The sequence below is a fragment of the Clarias gariepinus genome, chromosome 16, assembly GCF_024256425.1.
Source record: "Clarias gariepinus isolate MV-2021 ecotype Netherlands chromosome 16, CGAR_prim_01v2, whole genome shotgun sequence".
NCBI lineage: Eukaryota > Metazoa > Chordata > Actinopteri > Siluriformes > Clariidae > Clarias > Clarias gariepinus.
The window spans coordinates 29,464,779-29,488,207 of NC_071115.1; the positions used below are offsets into that span (position 1 = coordinate 29,464,779).

General features: G+C 37.7%; 1 protein-coding gene across 1 annotated transcript; it reads left to right on the top strand.

The window, feature by feature from the left end:
- Positions 1-1,416: 1,416 nt before the first annotated feature.
- On the top strand, positions 1,417-4,172 carry si:ch211-76l23.4 (uncharacterized). Its single transcript, XM_053514421.1, has 5 exons — positions 1,417-1,503; positions 2,771-2,874; positions 2,990-3,119; positions 3,450-3,695; positions 3,789-4,172. The coding sequence occupies exons 2-4, from the start codon at positions 2,772-2,774 to the stop codon at positions 3,667-3,669; spliced, it is 453 nt and encodes a 150-aa protein (XP_053370396.1). The 5' UTR covers positions 1,417-1,503; position 2,771; the 3' UTR covers positions 3,670-3,695; positions 3,789-4,172.
- The last annotated feature ends 19,257 nt before the right edge of the window (positions 4,173-23,429 follow it).

Consider the following 23,429-nt stretch of genomic DNA (forward strand, 5'->3'; position numbering starts at 1 on the left):
TGCGTTAGTGTTTTAAAAGTCCTCCGTATGAACACGGATTTTTAAAATGCTTTTACCTATTTAAAATAAATAAATGAATGTTTAAATATATAAAGGTGATTTATAAAGGTTTTGTCTTTTTTTGCGGTCAATATCATTCTAAATAACGATAATAAAACGCTGAAAACAGTAAAAGACACAACAAAACCACCACAACAACTAATTTTAAACTCTGTCAGACGAAACAATTTTTAAAAAATCTGACAAAATCTGTTTTTGTGACACAGATTATTTTAAATTGCATATATAAATAAATACAGCAATAAAATAATCATGCAGCAGTAAATTAAGCATTTAGCATTAAACCTTTAATTAATTAATAACTAAAGTAAGCACCGTCGTTAACGAGAAAAGAGTTTGAAGAAAAAGTTAAAAGGTTAAAGCTGAAAAATAATTTGCTGATCTTTAATGTAATCAGTGATATTATTATTATTATTATTATGATTATTATTATTATTATTATTATTTGAGGTTGAAGCCCACGTACATGTCTGTGTGTCTCTCTGTACAGCAGAACTCTCTGTCTAACTTATTAATACAAAGAAATCCCATTCTGTAAGGTTGAGGATCTTACGCCTTGTTTACACTAAGTTGTCCTTCTTTGGCGGTCAGACAAATACACTCCCTGTTCGGTAATCGGAGAGTGAATCACAGATGAGAAATGGAAAAAGTAGATAAAAGGATAAAGATGAAGTTTTGTCTTAAAACCCCTCCAGCGTGTTAAAATTCACTTATACCACTTCACTTCACCATAACTTTGTTATTTTAATGTTAAAAATATAAACTAATTCCAGTAAAAATGTTCAGTTTAGCTTTTCTAATGAATATCTATAGGTGGAGGTGTTTGCCTTGCAGCTCCAGTGTCCAGGTTCCAGGCCCCCCGCGCTATAAAGCGGTATAGACGATGAGTGAGTGGTGCAGGGGTTTACATTGAGCAAGCTTATTAGTAGATTATTTTAAAGTGGATTATTAAATCCCCCACATAACTGTTCATAACATCGCTTTCACTCAACATTTTTTACATTTCAAAAGTTTCATTAGATTCTGTCCAGCCAGACATACAGACAAACAGACACACAGACAGAATTTTTCTGAGAGTGGTTTCGGGTCCTCTAATGTATGAAGAGTAAATTCTGACTAATGTAAAGACAAAACCTTTCTTTTATTTATAAAGATGAGTGCATTTACAAAAAAAAGTCAAATACTTGAACTATTTATTCTCACTTGAACAGTGTTCTCAACCTGCAGGGGGAAAATCCTGTGCAAATCACAATGACTTGCTTATACATGTGTGTGTGTGTGTGTGTGTGTGTGGCAGCTCAGATGATGGAGAGAAAATGAGAGGGTGTGTGTTTTGTATATTCAGGACTTTCTAAAGTGTGTGCAGTGTGCTTAGGCTGGAGACACGTGTTTGGACACTACAGAGACGCCCTACTGAGAACACACTCACTCAGTCACTCACAGGTATTTACTCTTCTTTAAGATTCTTTTTATGCATGGAAATTTCTCAAATCATTTAAAATTCGTGAGCTTGAAATGGGCTGAGAGTTAAATTCAGAGGGGTTTGAGCTTCAGGGTGAGACTCGTAAATGTTAGAGTAAAGCTATAAAGCCAATTATAGTTTTTTTTTTTTTTTTTTTTTTTTAATAAAGATTATTTAGAATTTCCCCTAAAGCATGTCAAGTCCAGATTAAATTACGGGAGCATTCCGAAGTTAAAAAATTGTATAAATTGTAAACATTAGAAATAAATATTATGCAGGACGGTTAAGCCTGTTGTTCTTCAGAGTAACTTTAAAAATTAATTAAAGACTAATCCCTAGAGTAAACTACGATATGATTTACAGCCCAATGTTTTTTTTTTACAAAAGTGAATTTCAGACAGAATGCAAAGATGTTAATGTAAAAATTATGCACATTAAAAAAAGGTAGGCATTTTTCCAGAGTAGATGGAGCTTTGTTAATGTTGAGATTTTAAGTAAATTCATCTCCAGCATAAATTTATGGAGCCAATTAATGCTCAAAAATTATGGGACAAAACAAACAAAATAAACAAACATAAATTATGTTGTCTTGGTATGACTGTGGAGCCATTTAGAGCTCAAAATTGTTATAAAAGTGAATTTAGGACAAAAGTTCACGATGGAATGATAAAGATTATGTATAATATTTAATGGCTGTTATTCTTCAGATTGGAAAAAAAAAGCTGAATTTTTGGTTGTAGCTGATAAATATTTTTTAGATCATTTAGCATGTAATAATCTGGGATTTTATTTAATTAATTTATTTTTTATTTACAGATAATTTTCAGTGTAAATATATGGAGCCATGTAGATCTAAATCTGTAAAAGTATTTTGAAGATATTAAAGGTGGTGAATTACGGCTGTGTTTTCAGCATGAAAATGTTGAAAAGTGAATTTGAGACGAAACATACAAACAAGTTGTGCGATATTTCTAAGGTAGATCAACTTTAGTATAATATAAAATTATTGAATGTTTTAAGGCAATCGATTTAAAATTTATAAATTTATTTAACCTGTTATGCATAAAAAAGCAGACATAAATTTGCTACTGGCGTTCATCTTAAAGTTTTATCCAGAACTATTTTGTTCCTAAATAGGGTCTGGGGTATGGATGTGGCTATGGAATGTTCCTGCTAACACTCTAAACATCTCAGAGTTGAGCCATGGTCCTCCTCCCATTTTTTGTGTTTTTGTGTTTCGCTTGCCAGGATGGGATTCAGGCTGAGCTTCCTGCTCCTGGCTCTAGCCGCGGTTGTGGTGTTTGGCCAAAAGAAGCGCGTCGCTAATAAAGAATGGAGCTACCGTGATGGATGTGAGTTCTTTTTTGGGGTAATTAAATATGAAGTAAAAACAAAAGCTAAAAAAAAAAACAGAGTGAACAAAATGATGACATGGAGTTTTATTGTTCACCTAAAATATCGATCCAGCTGAGAAAGTGAGCATGAGAGGAGTGGCGAATTTGACTCAAGTCCTGGATGACTGGAAGTTCGGTATCCTGAGCCAGGTGAAGGACATTCTCCAGAAAGACCACCAGAACGTGCTGCCTGATTACGCCAGGTAACGTGAGGTCATCCCTCTTCTTTTTCCATCACCTCTTGACTTTCACGACAGACCATAAACATTCTCTGAGAAGGACAAAATATGTAGCCAAGAAGGAAAATTGCTGGTTTGAGGTTAGAAGGAAAGTCTGGAACTTAAGTTGCTGGATTTATTTCAGAGCAGACTGTGTCATTATGGCTACTGGAAATGCTGCATGCACAATCGGGAGCTTCCCGGATGGTTTGCTTGGGATGGTTTGGATATGAGTCAAGCATAATTACACTCAAGTGGTCAAATCAGTTAACCTTAAAAAAAAATCCCTCTTGTCGTTTCTTTCTTTTTTTGCAGGATCCAGCCTTTGTCTGAGGCTTTGGACGACTTGTACAAGGAGTTCAATGCCTTGAAGAGCCACCTTGGCGAGCTGACGGATAAGTTCACGGCCATCGAGAGCTTCATCGACGACCTGAAGATAAACAAGGAGAAGGAGAAAGCCAACACCCCTGCGCCCGTCACTCCGGTGAGACGGAGGCTGATCAAGACTCGTACTTCAGCTTCGTCAAGCTCCTGAGCGTCCAGAACTTTCCATTAGAGCTGGTACTCTGCGAATCCATACACACAATTATGTCTATATAAAAAATACCACAGTATGCACTTACATAGTGTTTTTCTTTTTTCCCTCCTTTTTAGCATCTTGTTACTGCATGTTGCTGGGAAACAGGTAATACACAAAATGCTGAACTGCTGAAATCCCCCATGTTGTGGTTTCCAGGCCACATAGCAAAGCGACCATTTGTAAGAAAAAAGCAAAGTGTTTATTATACTATTACGCTAGACCTATATGTAGATATACAAAGACATATATACAATATATAGAATTATATAGAATTATATATTTTATCAGCGGATTGTATTTGGATTTGGTAATCAGAACATATATTATTTCTAGCACATGAGCTAATGTATTAGGACATTATTCTGCATTTATATCTCTCTGAGCATGATAAAGTGGTGCTTCATTTCTTTCGGCTCATGATCTGATCTAAGCTATGAATAAAATCTGATGTTGATGCATGTACGACCTGAGAGTGATGTTTCACAAGGAAAGAGAACCATAGCATTAGACACCTGCTACGGTAATGCTGATAATTCAATTCAATTAAATTTTATTTGCAGCTTTACACAATCAAAAGAATTATTTAAGTTTGTATGGAATTTTAATGTGTATGAATCAAAATGGTCAGTTTGTCCCTGGTGAGCAAGCCGAGGGCGACAGTGGCAAGGAAAAACTCCCTGAGATGGTAAAAGGAAGAAACCTTGAGAGGAACCAGACTCAACAGGGAACCCATCCTCATCTGGGTGAAACAGAAAGCAGTAAATGATCTGCATTTATACAGTGTGTAGGGTGGGAGGCAGTTCAGCTATAATAGCTGATGTTAATTGATGTTAATATGGAGTCCAGGTAGTTATTGAAGACCCAGGTAGACTTGTAGGAAGTTCCAGTCCTGAACTATCGAACTGTCAAGTCCCCAGAGAAACAGTTGCCAACACCAGTCAAGGCCAGAACCATTTTCTAGGTAGAGAGAATCATTCCCAGACACCAGACGCATCCCAGAGAGACATACGGGGCATCCATGTGACGAGATCTTCAGCCAGAAGCGGGGCACCAGGATGGGTCAGACAGGTCCGGAGGGCAGAGGGAGTCTGGATCACTGGCAGCTCAGGAACGACATGTGTAGCTCGACAGAGAGAGAGAGAAAGAGTGAAAGGGGGAGACAGGAGGAGAGAGGAAAAAGAAAGAGGGGGGGAAAGAGAAGAAGAGAAGAGATAACAGTTAGGTCTGGTCACAGTCACACAATGTATAATGTGAATGTATATTAACTGTAGAGTGCAAGCAGATACTCCGGCAGGACTAACTATGACAGCATAACTAAAAGGGAGAGCCAGAAGGAAACACAAACATGAGGGGGAACTGAGATGTAAAGCAACCAATCACCTCACCGTCAGCAAACCTGAGTGATCAATGAGAGTGAGGAAGACAGCATCCAAACATACCAGTTCACCATAATACTCTACGTCCATGAGTCCCCCAGATCTGCTCCTTTACCTATGGCAAATCTATTTATAAAAATGCTTGGCTAAATAAATAGGTTTTTAGCCTGGACTTAAACACTGAGACTGTGTCTGAGTCCCGAACACTATTTGGAAGACTATTCCATAACTTTGGGGCTTTGTAAGAAAAAGCTCTGCCCCCAGCTGTATTTTTCATAATACGCGGTACTGACAAGCAGCCTGCATCCTTTGATCGAAGTAGGCGTGGCGGATCGTAAGACACTAGCAGTTCGCTCAGGTACTGCGGCGCGAGACCATTTAATGCTTTATATGTCAAAATAAATAACTTATTACATCTAGTACACCAGGTGTCGATTTGTTCTGTAGTTGAAATAATCAGGGATAATAATAATAATAATAATAATAATAATAATGACATTTCAAAGTGATGATATTGAGAAGTCCATGAAACTCATCTACACACCAGTATGAGTTCTATTCAGTAAAACTTATTTGGGTTTGGTTTACAAATGGTGCACTACCAAACCACCACCACCAGGGGGAAATCTATATCTTTGTCTTTATAAATTATGAAGCAGGAGAGGAGTCAGGGCCAAAATATCATCATCATCATCATCATCAGTTCAAGGAGCCCACCGGAAAATAACTGGACAAATCAGATTACCTCAATGTCCCTGGTTTCAGAACTTAAGCGTCTTTTAATAAAAACCTTTAAAGACATATAATTAATATATTTCATAATTGTGGTAGCTCAGTGTGTTCAGGCTTTGAGTTACTGATTGGAAGGTCAGCGGTTCGAGCACGGCTCCCCTGGGTTGCCGCTGTTGGGCCCTTGAGCGAGGTCCTTAATCCTGTCTGATGTAATGATTGACCCTGTGCTAACAAGAAGATGGGATATGCAAAGGACAAAGAATTTCCCTGTGCAGTGATGTATATGTGAAGAATAAAGGCTGAACTGAACTTAAAGATCCCCTATTATGAAAAACAACATGAAACATCCTCAGGTTTTTATTCACATTCTTGTGCATCAGAATTATTTCCCTAATTTATTTCATTTCCAGCATGAAGAATATAAACTTGTAATCTTCTCAGGTTAATTGAACTCCTGTTGAATATTAGAAATGGCACCATTCCTTTTTTTAAGGTTATGGTGCTGCCCTAAATAATAAAAGCAAACCAGAATAAAGAAGATATTTTAATGTTTTTATGTGTTTTTATTGAATAAAATTTCCACATAACATAACTTTCTTTGTTTTATTTCTCTCAACCATAGAACATTTTTTTGTTCTCACTCTCTTTCATTCATCTTCTATACTGCTTATTCTGGTTCGGTGGAGGTCAGTGGAAGCCTTGAGCCTTGTGAAACAAACACACACACACACACACACACACACACACACACACACACAATCATTCAATGGAAATTAGCCTAACCTTTGGACTGTTGGAGGAAACCAAGAGGAAATCCTCGAGGCACAGGGAGAACATGCAAACACACACAGTCCTAGGTGGGAAATGAACCTTCGACCCTGGAGGTGCAAGGTGCTAAGCACTACACCACTGTGCCATCCAAATGTTTTACATTTTATTCATTTATACATACTGTAGCTGCACTTGAAGTTATCGAGCATCGCCAAAAATAGGTTAGCTTTCTGTTCTCACTTATGTTATAACAGCTCTAAACAGACATTCACTTGGAAGGCTGTACAGATTGAATACGAACACCTTCAGAGACGACTCTGTCATATTAGCAATCAATCAATCAATCAATCAATCAATCAATCAATCAATCAATCAATCAATCAAATTAAGACAGTTACCTGGAGTGTCAGCTGTACAAAGTCTGCGTATGAGTCGTTACTGTTTCAAAGTATTAATATCGTGCACTACTGTCAGAAGTGACCTTAGAGAAAATGTATCAAATCCTGACCAATCACACATTTAGAACATAAACCGGTGCAAATAAAAAAAAAAAAAAATCCTTTTTGCAACCGGTTAAAATAAGTTTCAGAAAATTACCAGAGAAACTGGAACTCTTCATAATTCAGAGAAAGACAAAGCGCTCACAGAACTACTTAAGCATGAGGTAATTCATCATTGTCACCAGCCAGGGCGAATGTTTCTTTCTTAGATCATTACGTAACCAGGTCCACGTTGCAGTTGCTCTTATAAACCCCGAGCAGAAACACACAGCAGAAGAAGCGCGACAAGCTTTAATTGAGTCTCGACTCGGTCTCGATAAAGGTGCCGATCCTGATTAAAGATTTAACAAGCTCTCAAAGCCGGAAGGATTTAATCCAAGGGGATTGGAGGTCTTCCAACTTGCTGAGGCTGCCAAAGAAGAACAGTGTGATGAATGATGAGGGACGTTTCTACTTACGGCATGAGTGTAAAAAAGCTTTGAAATAGAAAAATATTGTGTAAAATCCAGTGCTGTGGAAACCCCCCCCCCCCCCCCCCAAAAAGTATTTCAGATGTTTATCTGGTGCTCACCATAAAATAATGACGTATCTACAGTTCAAAGCATGGACGAATACAGTATACAGTATATAGAAATAATTAAGTTCCTTAAAGTTCTTTTTTAAATTTATTTTGTTTTGTAATTTCACAAATGTTACGCTTAAAACCTTTGCATATGATTTGGAACTCAGGTTCCTCCCATTAGCACAAACTCAGATCTCCATGAACTCCCACTTCCAAGCCCTGACTGTTTTTCTGTATTTTTTCGATGTATTTCATTTCGGCTCTATAAAATTCATGTTTGTTTTTTTAAACATTTTAAAAATAACAACTTGGTAATAACCCACTAACCTGGCTTCCTATTTAACTGGAGGTCATTTTCCGATACCAATCCTTTAACATGTTTCTTCTACAGCTTGAGCACAACTCTATCTATCTCAAGATAAAAAGTCTGACAGCTGACAAAAACAAGCTAAGAAGTAAAATAAGTGTCTCTAAAGATCTCTGAGACTGTATCCAGGCCCAAATCTGGGAAAGAGTACAACATTTTCTGTAGGATTCAAGGTCTTTAGAATGCATTGTCTTTCATTATTCTTAAACAGAAGACATTGTGAGCTATTGAGTCTTTTCCCAAGAGAAAAGTGGAATAAGGAGTCAAGGTAGTCGAGGAAGTCGCCAAAGTTTACTCTGATAGAACTCCGTAGGTCTTGTTTGGAGAAATGTGAAGCTTTCAGCAGGACAAGCTTTTCTCCAGCACTCCACCAACCTGAGATGAAAAACAGAAGCAGAACACCTGTTTTACCCTGTTTTACCCAGGAAAAACAGTGTACTGTAAGGGTTCATTAGGCATTCAACAAAGCACTGAACGTATTGTGAGGCCATGAGAAACACTTGCTGATCCGATCCTTTTTTTCTTGCAATCCCAGGCTTTAAATCTCTATTGTGAAACACGGTGGCGATAGCATCATGTACTGTCACCTTGCACCTCCAGGTTCCGGGTTCGAGTCCCACCTTCTGTGGTTTGTGTGCATGTAGTTTGCATTTTCTTCCCGTGCTTGATGGGTTTCCTCTGGGTTAATTACTCCAGTTTTCTCCAACAGAACTAAGACATGCATGCATAGAATGGGTTTCTCGCGGATGGTTAGCGCTATAAGAAGTACCGTCGTGTTTTCCTTTTGCTGTTGATCTCAGAAATATCTCTGAGTGAAGAAGAGAGAGGGGATGGCTTGATTAAAAACAAGCAAACAAACAAATAAGATATTCCTTAGCGATTTGTTTCCAGAAGTGCTTAACTGGTGTGCCGTCCCATATGGCATGTGTGTAGTCATCTGGCGTGTTTTGTGTGCACTGCATGCAGATGCTGGCTTCTCCATAGCCTATTCTGTATGCTCTGACACTAATGGAGGCAGTCTTATGTGTGCTTTATACAGTATATTATGTTGTCATTGTAAATATTGTCATTTTTATGGATGCTGTTCTGGAAATAAGACAGATGAGAAGGTTTATCCATCATTAGAGATCATTATTTATGAAGGGTTCATTAAATGGGTTTAAATTGGATTTATGTTGGTCTGACAGCTTGGCTGAGATTTCGACACCCAGCTGAGTGACGTAGTCGGTGCTTATATGGATGTGTTTAGTTTATAGTACAGGTCTGGTGTTACATCATGATTCTCCATCCGTCCTGAGACAACCTTATGGCATCAGCCTCAAGGAGTGTTCAGACTCTAACAAACTGCTGAGAATTTTTTAATCTTTAACGATTACAAAACCTCTTAATGTCTAAAAAATACATACAGCCATAACAATAAATAATATTGATTAGGTTCCTTTTGTGTCACCAAAACAATTCTCATTAAGGTATGGGCAACAAAACACCTTTGAAGATGTCCTCTGGTGTCAGGCACAAGATGTTACCAGAGGATCCTTTAAGTTTTGTAAATTATGAGGTGGGCCTCCATTAGACAGATTTGTTTGTCCATCCGTCCATCAGACGGAGATCTGGCGGGTTTGAAGGCAGTTCATTGTGTTCCTCAACAATTCCATGGTGCGCCAATGGCATCATAGAGTACTTGGTCTGCAACAATGTTTGGAAGATCCACATGAATGCCAGAACCCAGGGTTTTTCAGCAAACGTCACAGTGTCTTTGCTGTCATTCCCCAGGTAAATGAGATACACACTCTGATCCAAGCACGTGATGTAATAAAGAACACGATCCATCAAACCAGGCCACCTTCTTCCATTGCTATACGGTCCAGTTCTGATGTTCACATACACATTGTAGGAGTTTTCAGAAGTGGACAAAGGTCAACATGGAGACCCTGACCAGTTTCTGTCAGATGTGCTTTGTGTTATTTTGTCTTACTAATATAGCAGAAATAACTTTTTCAGCGATTTGTGCTATTCTGTAGGATTGACCCAAACAGGCTAGCCTTTGCTTCCCATCCAGATTAATGATTCTTGGACACCCATGACGCTGTTGGACTACTAGTACTACCCACTGCGTACCAGGACCACACCCGGAGACCTGCCATGTTGGAAATGTTCTCACCCAGCTCGTTAAAGTCTCTCAGATCCTTAGGCTTGCTTGTCTTGTTTTTCTATCCTTGTAATGAACTCCTGGAAGTCTGTTGTTTTTATTACCAGCTAAAAAAATGCTTAACTGAAGTGGCATTATTTTCTTTGCACAAACCCAGCTGCGTTTCATTACTCGATTGCGTTTGTAATATTTTCAAATCGCATGCAAAGAGAATTCCGATATGAATCCGTTGCCTTATAACAAACCTCATCTATTATTAACTAGCTTTGTAATATAAACCGCAGTTGTTTAATGATGTTTAAATAATCTGCATAGATTTACCCCCACGAGGGAGGAGATTAATGCAAATTGATTTGCCTCTTGTTGACATCATTGCTCTTGTACTAACATTTGTAAGCATATTATTATAAAAAAGAAAAAAAGAAAAAAGCAATTAGAGTTTACTCGGAGCAGTTAATTATTTAGAGGTTAATTCAGCATTCAGGCTGGATTTGATTTTGATATTGAAAATACATTTACAGAGGGGATTGTGGGGAGCATTTTGGAAAATAGACAAGACAAATAGAACTTAATGGGAACAAGGGCATAATTATGTGATTGAATCTAAAAAAAAAAATAAAAAAAAACGGCCAAAAGTTTGGTGTTTACTTTTAGTGTTTTATAGACATTACAAGGCTAATTTTGCCAATGTAATCAAAGCTTATGGACACTAAATGTATAAGAAAAGAAAAACCAAAAGTTGTTTTGGATGAGTAATTAGATTTGTACCAGGTTGCAAATTTGGCCAGTTTATTTTAAACGATAGTTGAAATCGTCAATTAAGGAATATGACACGAGTGCTGTTATGCTCGATATCAGCACGGCTGTGATGCGGTCATAGGGCGCCTACAGAAGATATCACAGTCACTCTGATATTCAGGACAACGGCACTTCCTCAAATGAAATATAGATGATTTTAAGTACAGATGATTAAAAAAAGTAACAGCAAACAGCATGCTAAAGAAAGGAAATCTACGAAATGGCTGTTCTGATGAATTTTAGCGTAGCGTCTTAACTTTTTGTCCATTTTTGGTTCACACTTCACACAAAAACACAGGATTTATTTTTAGACAAAACATAATCCTCTGTGTTGAAACCAAACGTTCGCAGCAGACAAACAGCGGTTTCGAGAAGACTGTATTCGCCCAACATGTGGCAGTCAGGAGGAGCGGCGTGCGACCCGTCATTTTTCAATTACAGCTCACAGCAGGGAAGGACGTCCATTACACAAGCGGAGTGTGTCTCAAACAGCTGTGGCGGGGATTAATCGAATAAAAGAGAGATAGAAAAGGAGATTAAGTGGATCCCCCCTGTCTGTTTCACAGCTCTCGACTTCTGGAACGTCATTCTGTTTTTTAAGGATTAGCGCCGTTTGACGTGATGTTAAGTGAAGGTCTGCTGCCGTTCACATAAGCAGAAACAATTTAGAGCTAGACATAAGGGAAAATTGGTTTCCCGAGAGAAGGCTTTTAAGCCGGGATACTGTTATTAAATGTGAGTAAGACACGAGGAACAGGACTACAAGGTCTAGCCACCGGGGTGTCACTTAGCCTTTGGGACTTTATCATTTTTAACAGTGAATCAAACAAAATATTAATTTTACCATCACCATCATTCTTTGGAATAAATTATCACACATTGTGTAAGCAATACACACGACGGAGGTATTTAACATTAATGTTTGAAGACATGCTAAAATGAACATAACTCAAATTCATGTTATAGGTAACAGAATTCAAAGTAACCTCAAGAATAAGAGAGCGTACTTTTCAATTTCCTCTAACGTTCAGGCAATTTGTATGATGCAACTTCCTGTTAAACATTTCACACTGGCTAAGAGTGAATTTCAGAATGAATAAACAAAAATGGCTAACAATGGCTTTCATAACTAACAATGAACAGATTGTTGAGAAAAATGTTTCAATATTAATAAATAAGCATTAACGCAAACACGTATCTTAGGAAATGAAATGTTGCTAATTTAGCATAACCTATCTATAAATTCTTAAAATAAGATTGCAACAGGGCAAATATAAGATGTTTGTTAAATTAAAACCTGAGTTCCAAAAACAAAAAAAAGGTGTCTACTGGCAGATAAGCTGTTTCAAGAAATAAAATTCCTATAAACTAGCAATATTATCTGCCAAAAGGACGAGACATTTAAAATATATTTAACTGAATGAAAAATAGACTTTTCTAATAAAAGTAACGTAAGAATAAGAACGGAAAAAAATAGGCTGAAAAATGTACAATATTCACAAAAGTTATAAAAATAAAACAGAATTGAAATAGAAATATATAAATTATGCAGGATTTACAGACAATACAGAAAGAAATGATAAATTCTGAGGTATAAAAGTGTAAAATATGTTGTGTGGGTATTTTATGAAATTATAGATAATGTTGTAAAAAACATGGTATCAGTGCTAAAAAGTGTCTGACTAAGTGGAAAAGTGAATTTTCAGATAGGATCATACAATATCATTTTTCATAAAACTTAATGTTTATTACCTCCTGATTTATGCTGCAGTTTTGTAAATATGCAAAACAAGGACAGGAGCAGTTTTGAATCAGACGTCTCATATTTATTGAGCAAAAAGCAGTATAGGCAAAGCATTTCTTGTATTTTTTTTTCAATCCAGAAAAAAATCTCCAACAACACACACACACACACACACACACACACATATATATATATATATAAAGAAACATTTGCTAAATACAATTTCATGCCATTTAATGTTTTTATATGGGTAACTTTTTAAAATTCAAATCTTTCAATGATCATAATCATCGTTCAAATGAAACTCGGCCAATTTAGATTTTACATAAAAAGTCATAAACCTGTCAAACGTGTATTATTTTAAAATCCAAAATTTTAAAATATTGCAACATAAATTTAACATGGTTACGGACACTACAGTTTCAAAGAGAAATATAAATAATTAGCATTTTGTATTATTTTAGTTTGAAGCGAGGCAGTATTAGGCTGAACAATGGGCATTTTTGGGCCACATATAAAATCGGCTCTTCAAAATGGCTGAAGTTAGCAACTTAAAATTTTTAGGGAAGTAAGATTGGTAATGTTGCAAAAACTTCAGATGTAGCTTCTTTGGCACATTTTCTGTATAACATAAAAAAAAATCAGCATCATAAAATAAATCAATTTGGCTAAATTCAGCAATATTTCATTTGCTAAGATGTATTTTTTTTTTGCAGTGAAAAAGAATACAATTTTCAAAAGATTTACACGAATAACCAATTTAAAGCGACAAAAAATATAGTTTTATTAATGTTTAAATTCGCCATTTATCTGAATGTACTTTTAGGACACTTTAAATCTGTGTCTAAAATGTTTTTTTTTTTTACTTTTGATCTATTAGAAATGTAATATCCGTGGCACCATAATGTTATTACCTGTCATATCATGTGTGAGGATTTTCTCAAATCCTAGCAGTCTTGTTAATATTCTGACAGAGTTCTCTTTTCATCTGAGCTTTTTGACATTGCGTTTCAGGAAAAGAAGAAAAAAAGACAGCGAAATGCCACATGACAGAAATGTCAACTGGAAGGCGGTCGTGTCGTGAGCGGAGGTGAGACGAAGGGAAGCCGAAGTCTCTCCATCATCACACTGTCTTTATAAAGCGGTATTGTATTAAAGATTTAATAAGCTAAGTGTAAGACACAATAGTGAACAGCGATAACTGTACTGGTTTCTAACATAGAAGTGATGTTGTTTACTTTGAAGCTGACCTCCATATCTCTTGCTCCTGCTGCATCACATGGCTGTGGAACACGCTCAGAGGAAAGTGCTATGACCTCACACTTGCAGTTGGGAGTCGAGCCTCTCCTATTGAGTAGATAACTGAATTGGACACAGGAGACAACCTAGGTGCTCTACAGTTCCTTCCTTCGGGCTTTGATTTGATAGATGAACAAAATGTGTAAGAATGGAAAAATCTGCTAAAGATATGGCGGTGTCGTCTACCTTCGGGTAACACCGTGACCACAAGGGACTGTGTATCTAATTTCATTTGCATCTCATTTGTACTTGATAGTGTAAAATGTTATAATTAATAATGTTCTATGAAACACAAACCAGCCTTCAGACAAACACAAATACATTCTTTATCGATTTATTTAAAGCTCAGGTCCTCAATCTTACGCGTTAAAGGGCTGGCGTGGCTGCAGGAATTTATTCCAAACAGGACTCATATATAATTGTTTCATTAGTCATTCTTGGATATTAAGTGAGTCTCATGTGTCAAAGATATATATGCATAAATACACGAGTTTTTTAAGATGAATTATTCGTAACAGAAACGTCTCTGTAGTGATTTTAAAAGCGTAGACACGTGCCATAAATCTGCAAGTCCCTCTGAACGAATTCACACTCGGTCCAGTGATGGACATTATAAACTATATTTATGGAAGCAGACACAGAAAAGCCTTTTGGATGGAGGGTTAGTGTGTGTGTGTGTGTGTGTGTGTGTGTGTGTAAAGTGGGTTGTGTGGGTGTAACCAAGAGACAACATCAGCATGACATCATAGTAGTGACTTTCATAAACAGCAAGTAAAAAATAAACGATATATTTATAGAGCAAGTATAACATTCCACTCTTATTAATCAAAAATAAGGACAAAGTTGATTATTTTTAAATACAATACTAATTGCCATTGGCCTCCACGGTCCCTAGTTGGATTCAGAGGTCCCAGGATGGATGGATGAAACATTATACTGTTTATTTACTTTTACTGTTTGTAATTGAATAGTTACATCTGATGTTTTGCTTAATATACAGTAAAGTCCTATTCAAAGGTCTGCAGTCCCCAAAAAACCTGTATCATTCCACTTATGACATATCAACTTTTTTTAAAAAGTACTTTAAAAATATATAAAAGATCATACATACAGCTTATTGTTAAAACCACAGCGCAGAGAGAAAGCATATGGAGGTGGAACACATCGTTTATCTGATACAATGAAATCAAACACGGGTAGTTCAAAGGCAAAATCGGATCAAGGGCGCGAAAGTCAGGCCGACAAAATGTAAAGGAATATTTAAAAACACAAGGTTGAAAGTTCAAAGCTAAGTTCACACACAGGAAATCAATCAGGAAGCAACGACTTCAATGGGATCTGATGTTACTGAACATCTTTTTTACTCCTATAGAGACTGGAAACAGGTGTGTCGTGTCATTAGTACTCCGGTGATCAGGAGTGTGGATGCTGGGAAGTGCAGTTCGTTCTGTGTCTGGTAGGTGGCGTTACACTCACATAGCCTTATACAGTAGAAGTACCTGATTAAACAAACGCCCCTCCTTGCAAATTTTCACCTTAAGTATTGAAATTCTGCAAGACGGCATACGAAGCATTTTCAGCACATGTTTCAAGCCGTTCAAAACATGTTTGTGTCAGTGGAATGCTATGCAAAGCGAGTTACATTCATTTATTTTCTTTGCCTTTTGTGTAAGATTTAGTGAAGACGTAGCACCACGGGTCCCGAGAATGTTATCGAGGGCGGTAGCAAGAAAAAAACGGAGCCGCTTTTAGTTTGGTTTCAGAGGAATCATAAATTAATGTTGAGTGAGGTTTAATGTCTATTTATTTCATTTCTTCATGTCTTCATTTCTAAATGTTTTGATTATTTTTATATGCAACACAATAAAGAGCACAATAATAGCAGGATGTTACCAAACATGCTATCTAAACTACATTAGCTGTTAAACCTAGCAGACGGCCTACGGAGCGTCCAATACTAGCTGCTAATGTGAGGGTTGCCCAGTAGAGGGCACTGTTCTTAAGTTTGTAGTTTTAGTTAGTAGACTCAGTTTAACAAGAAGGCACCTCGGTCAGGTGATGCAGTTGCTTACCCGAACGAGGTAGCTAATTAGTCTTGTTATAAATAGCTTGTTGTTCTGGGAAACTAAGTCGAGCATTAATGTTAATTTCAGTTCCGTTAAGTGGGTTTTGTTTTGTCTTGTTATATTCTGTTGAAGTAGAGTTGGCATTTGGTTTCTGGAGCTCTTTAAGTTAAGTTTATATCTGTCTTGATTTAGTTTATGTCTCTTCGTCTCTGTGTCTCGTAGCAGGATTAGCCTCTAGGAGAATAAGCCTATTGTGTTTACCCTCATGTGTGAGTAACCACCTTTGCTTGTGTAGTTCTTAGTCTGTATAAATACTAACCAGTGCACTACTAACCTGCTTAGATCTTGGTCTGTCCAGTCTCCTCGTCTGTTTAGCTACTAATCTTTAGAGTTCTTAGTCTGTTTCATACCTAGTCTGCTGTGCCCCTGGTCTGTTCGCCCCTTAGGTCTCTGGCTACTATCCTGTTAAGCAATTAGTCTGTTTAGCTACTAGCTAGCTTAGCAGCTAATGTGCATAACAGCTAGTAGGCCTAGCCAAGCCTGTCTTGTGTGCGTTTAGTCCCCTTGCATGTATAGTCCCCTGTGTTTAGTCCTCTAGTCTGTTTAGTGCGTCTTGTCTCATCCGGTTTGTATCCCATATCTGTATTGTATTAGACTGTGTAATCCCTAGTCTGTGTTTTTATGAGTTCTGTTTGTAGTATGCTCCAAGTTCAAGCCAACTTCCTTTGTTCATGTTTTGTTTAGTTTGTCATTAAAAGACTTGGTTTGCCACCTTATCCCCTCTGCGTCTATGCCTCAACACCATGCCCACAGTCCAACACCTAACAGTTCATGATGGCTAATTCACAGGCTTGACAATCATTTTGTATAATATTTTACAGCTTAGCAACAAGTCACATAATGGAAGACTATTTTTGTAATGGAATAAATCTCCTTTATAAAACACAGGCATTAGAGATAATGTGTGTCTGCTTTCCGTATTGCCCTTGCGTTGTACGCGGCTGTATAAAGCAGAGGGACGCTCAAGGTTCTGTATTGTGAGTAATGTCGTCTCAGCTGTGATGATCTATGGCTGTTGTGTTAATATAGTGCTTAAATATTTAAAGTCAGGTAACAAAGTTACAGATATTCTGACACCACAGAGACCTTAGATGATTTTTATATTGGTCGAACTGTGCGACAGACTTCCACGGAGTTAATTCGCCTTAGCCCGATGTTCCCTGTAAAAGTCAATTTGACAATCCCGCTCCAGATTCAGTTCATTTTGCCTCAATGCTGTCCCTGAGCTGGGTAAAGTCCTTTTGTCTAAAACCTGGCTCTGATCCCGCTGTGAGATAACACAGCCCGTATTCCATCATCCAGCCTGGCATCCCACTGCTACTTACCGGGTTTGTCTGAGAGCACAACACAGCCTCCCCTGGGCTCAGGCGAGCGTCTAGGCGCCTGTCAAATCACTCCAGGACTGACTGCTGCTTCTCCTCGCGCTGATGGAAACTCGTCTGGCGTGAATGATGGGCGATCTGTTATCAAAAATACAACGGCATGCGCAAAACCCTCTCTCTCTGGAAATAAAGGTTATCCCTGAAGTCTTTCTCCTGATACACCGAGATCTTTGCATGGCACGGTGTGTGCGGGAAAAGGGCAAAACGTGTATATATATATATTTCAACTAAACAGATTGACAGGTGAGATCAGGCATCTCGCCTTGGGTCGAAAATTGTACTAAGGGTCTGAGTTACCAACTTCAGACCCAGCTCCACCGCTATTGTTTGACTGTACAGGTTTTTTCTTTTTTTTTTTTTAGTCATGAACCTCAAACCAAAAGTGTAACACAGTACACATGGGATATAAACTTAAAACGCTCAGAAATGCGAAAATGCAACACAAAACAGCGTGGTCTAATTGAGCTAGCTAATCTAGAGTTAACATAAAACAGGTGAACACAGCGTGATAACAAAGCAATGACTGGACAGGGATGGCGGTAATGAAGGACATGATCGAAAGCACCTGTAATATGTAATTAGCCTCCTAGCAACCATGCTGAGAGAGGAATTAGTGACATGAAGATCTTTAATGATGAATCTTCCATAAATCTGCTATATTTATTATTATTATTATTATTATTATTATTATTATTATGCTTTGACATGATTGGTTGATTATATAATTTATAATATATGGTTTTTCCGGCTTCTCCAATACCCTGAGGCTGATTCCTTGACGTTTCACAAGTCATTCATTTTCATAAGGGAGGCTCCCAGTGATATGAGCAAGATGTCTTACTGAAATTATTATTATAAAAAAAAAAAAAACCTGGCACTGTTTAAAAATACTCAAACAAAAATTATTTTCTCATTACTATTTAATGTCGGGAAACTGAGAGATTAATCAGCACTACACATTTGTACTGACTTGTGTGTGTGTGTGTGTGTGTGTGTGTGTGTTTTTTCTCACTGCTATACTCTGATAAATGAACTATTCTGCAAATATGACGAATCATAGAGCAGTGGAAAAAAAAATGTTTCCCAGAGATTATGAGGAGTTTCATAATTGAGGAACAAATTAAAGGCACCGTTTTGTACTTTGTGTCAATAATGCCTCATTTCTCTCAGCGCTTCCGACATCTCGTTTCATGTATAAGCGCTAAAAACAAACTGAATATTATTCTCTCATTAACAGCAGAAGCAGGTTACATAAGTCTGGACGATTTACCAACGCCTGAAAAGTTTTATTAGTTCCTTATAACAAAACTTTGAAACAGTTTTGCATCATTGTTTTACATTATCTTAAGTAAAGGCCGGCACATAGCATCTCATCATAAAAATCATCTCATTATGATCGATGTGGTTCTGTCTTATTTATTACTTTTTACATCTTTCCCTCTTCTATTTTTCTGTGTATTGATTGTTTTTTTTTTCCCTTTTAAAACAATATAATAATTAGAAAACGTATACAGGAGAAGGTAGGGAGGTGTTATAAATATAGTCCTATATCATCTTAATTCAATTTCTAAATAAAAAGCCATTTATTACACTGCCTGGCCAAAACAAAATCGTACACTCTAATACTTTGTTTGAGTGCCTTTAGCTTTAATTATGGTGTGCAATGTGGTGTGAAAATCATTCCTCATGCTCCCTGGACCACTTTTAACAACCTGAATCCTGGAATATGGCCAAAAGAAAACTTTAGCTGACTTCATTTTATTGCCACATAATGTTACTGAGTCCAGACCTGAGCGACTGATCGACCCCAGATCATAACACTGTCTTTTTCATGCAGGGGCGTGTACAGTGGACACTATGCATGATGGGAGCATCGCTTCATGTCCTTCCCTTCTTACCCTGACACGCCCATCACTCTGGGATAGGCTCAATCTGGACTCATCAGGTCACATGACCTTTCTCCATCACTCCAAAGTCCAATCTTTCCTCTCTCCCTAGGACTTTGATGAGTCGATGTTGACGGTTCAGCAATACGGTCTCCTTCTGTATTCCAATCTCCTTAGTTGTTTTCTTTGCTTGGCAGGCCATTTATTCACAGGCAGCGTATAGAGTTCTTTACATTCCACTGAATTTGCAGTCTCTCCCTAAAATCTCATAAATGCTTTAAAAGAAAAATGTCTCTACCCAGTAGAAAAAAAATTGGGCTTGATGGAAATCCATCACATTTAATAAAAAGGATTTAAAAAATGACATCATTGAAACTGCTGTCATCTTTATATCTGATAGACCAAATTTTTTTATTTTTAGCTTCTTAAAAGGTTGTACACAAAACTTAATTACTCCTGGCTGAGAACATCTAGTCTACTCTAAACTTTCGCCACCTGTCAGAACCGATGGCGGAAATGAGACGTGAACTTAACGATGCTGCAGAGGTGAACAAACGGTCAATTTGACACGGACATGAAAAAGAAGACAGAAAAGAAAAGTAAAGTTTTTCACCAGCCATCCTTTAGACACATTTAAATTTTCAGAAGGTTTAAAAAGAACACGTCGTGTTAAAGCCTGCCGCGATGAGTCTTATAACAAGAGAGAAAGTCGAGGCAGAGGTACAAATGAACTGGCTAAGATTTCAAGTGTTTCATTAAAAAAACTGCCAGGGCTTGGGAGCATTCACCCAGGAGGCTTGTGCTTAACTTCCTGGCATTGCTAATAGATTTTTAGCCCCGAGAGGCCGCAAAGATTCAGCCTGCTTATCTGCTCTGCCTGTATCCAATTTTCCAGCAGCGCTCGCTCCTGTCCGTTCGGCCCCTTTCTGTCATGGATAACAAGTGTAAACCGGATCTGTACCGCGACAGGACCTCGCCATGAAGAATTGGAAACCAAAAGGATGTCTTTGCACCTTCAGGAGGAAAGTTTGGACATTTTTAATATAAGACTGAAAACATTCCTATGACAGAGAAAAAGCTTCAGTTGGGGAATGTGTAAACAAGCGGATAATTAATTGCTGTGTCCGTTGTGTCAGAGTAGACATGACAATATATTACCAGGACGTAAACCAAAGAATGGAACCAACCAAACAGAACTAGAAGTTATGGCTGTTTATGAATAAAAACATACCCAAATGCACTAACTTTTTTTTCTCTTAAATAAACAGATTTTTACATTATTTCAGGCATAACAATATAATAATCAAAACAGCGGTATCTTGGCATACGAATTTAATCCGATCCGGAGGTAAGTTCTTAAGGCAGAATTTTGTATTGTAAAACGCATTTTCCAATCGAAAAATAATGTAAATGCAGATAATCCGTTTCAGCCACTCAAAAATATTACCAATATAACCTATTTCCAACACTTTAATCATATTTTTGCAGATGAAAACAATACATTTAGAAAAGACATGTACTGTAAATGTAGTAAAATATTAAATAAATAGACACTAAACCTCTCTTAACCTTAATTTACGATTCCTCTTGGCACCTGCACCTATGCTGCAGTACCACTGTATTGACAATGACATTTGTTGTAATACTCAGAGACCTTAATATTTGGGTTTATTGGGTGATTAACGGTTCTTGCCCTTGGTTCTACTTGGAATCCTTTAAGATGGAAAAGAAGGGTTTCCTCTGAGGCACAAACTTAAAAGATCTTCAAAGTTTGTTTTGTTTTATTCATTTCCTAAACCCACAGAGTAATACTGGGACGGAAAACACAGGATGAGTTCCTGGAGGCAGAGCCAGACCTAATCCAGCTGTTGCTTTTATTGCTTAAAAGTCTTAACCCCTACCTACAGTATGTTTTGTGCTCTACACCACAAAACCCCACCCTTGACAAGACGTGTCCTGCCTTACAGTATATGTACTGGGTTGTATTTACTGCCTGGATTTTTGTTCAGCTTTGTTTAGGTACCAGAGTTGGTTTAGGTATGACTCCATATTCCAGGTAGGAGAGGCTGCATCAGGTTTGCTCTTCTGACTAGGTGAAGGAAGCTTGATCAGGATCAGGATTTGACCATTGCGATGGCTCCCTCTGGAGTTTGGGTTCTGCAACAAAAGTGTTCATCCTTACAAATTTAGTCTAAATTTTCTTAGACGTATAGTCCCGTACAAAAAGTCTTGACGTTCAAAAAGTTCTTCAGGCGTTCTGCAGGTATTCTAAGGGGCTTTTTGCCTTTCTTTTTCAGCCCAGTCCCAATGTTTTTTGTTTGTTAAGCCAAACAGTGACCTATGAATCATTCAAGCATAGAAAAACATGGCCTGAACTGGTGAGAAACAGGTGCAGAAGCCTGACCGGGGAGGAGGAGGGTGACAGTGCTACCCACCACACCACCATGCCGCCCTTAATTACATTTAACATGAGGAAATGAGGGACTCTTGCACAGCACTGTATGTAGCACTTGCACCACCAGTATCTGGGTTTGATTCCCAGAGACCATGCTCTTTATTTGCTTGGACAGTTCTATAATGTATGCTTTATGTGTTATATAAGCACCTTTAAACAACCTCCAAATCTACAGTGCTGGATGACAGTTGGGAAAACTATGAATCAGTGAGTGGATGAAAGATCAAGATCTGCAGGAGATGCCTCGGTAACTCATTATAACAGAACAGCAGGAGGCTCAACTGGAGATGCTCAGTTAATCCCAGAGTTTGGATCAAGCACATTCTGATGGAGACTTCATAAAGACCTGAAATAAGCAGCAAAGTTGTGATGTCATTCCACATAATTCCACAAACAGGAAGCTAGACAGGTGAAGAACAGCCTGACATACAGTTTCGTTTAAATCTATAGTGAATATTTTTTGAGGTGTAGTTAGTTAAGGCAGGATGCAAGTATGGTATCACTGCCAAATTTCCCAATCATGACAAAAAAGAACAAATATGCAGGAGTAGACAAGAAAAAATACAGACTTATAAACACGTTAAAGCTTTGAACTTGAGATACAACGGTTTATATAGAAAAGTAATGAAGGGTAAGACACGGAACACCATCAGGTAAAACATCAATGACCGGACAGTGGTTGAGACAAGTTTTAATACATACAGTACATATATGTTTATTGTATCACTAAATCACATTGTTACAACATGTGTGTAAAGTAATGTTAATAATTGTACTCTATATTTAGACACAGTGGCATAAAATGAAGCAATATTACATCAGAATGAGTGCTGTTGTGCTGAATATCGGCATGGCTTTGATGTGCAACAGCTGATGTCAAATGTTACAAAAACTAAGTTTTATACAACCACCGTTTATTAACTCCTACCAGTACTCTGTAGCCAAAAGGTGAGGGGAATAAATCGTGGAGGTGGTGGACAGTCCTGAGAAACTTTAAGTAAAGAATTATTTTATATTTCTGCTTACTCCGCTTTGGAATACGAGCTAACATCTGGGGTCCATGGTTAAATCCCAAACGAATGAAAATCTAGTGCGTTATGTAGGATGTACAAACCCTTGTTCCACACACCAAGTAGTGCCCCATGATCAGGGGTTAGAGAGGGATTTGGAATTCAGCCTTGTGTTAGGAGCTGGCCAGGTTTGTAAGCTCACATTAGCCATAAACAGAACAACCCTGATGATCTAGAGGTCATTCAGAATCCCTTAGAAGCGAGTACTGCAGAGACAGCATGACGACATACCATAATCAGATGTGTGTTCTTGCTAAAAGTGCTTCTGTGACTGGTTGTAAATGTGGGTTTTGGCAGGCAGCTGCTCTCTCCTCCGTACTGCGGACTGGATAGACCTGATACATAGAGATAAACACCTCAGTTCTGTTACTGTCTATCTCAACTTGTGGAAAGCCTCTCGTCCAATCAGACTACTCGGTTAGAGCTAACTGTGTTATAGTCGAATAGGATGTTCTGATATAAAGTATATTTCAGTATATTGTATTGTATTGTATATTG

Coding starts and splice junctions, on each gene's coding strand:
- si:ch211-76l23.4 (XM_053514421.1), top strand. CDS start 2,772: ATGGGATTCAGGCTGAGCTTCCTGCTCCTGGCTCTAGCCGCGGTTGTG. Junction 2,875..2,989: donor ATGGAGCTACCGTGATGGAT/GTGAGTTCTTTT, acceptor ATATCGATCCAG/CTGAGAAAGTGAGCATGAGA. Junction 3,120..3,449: donor GTGCTGCCTGATTACGCCAG/GTAACGTGAGGT, acceptor CTTTTTTTGCAG/GATCCAGCCTTTGTCTGAGG.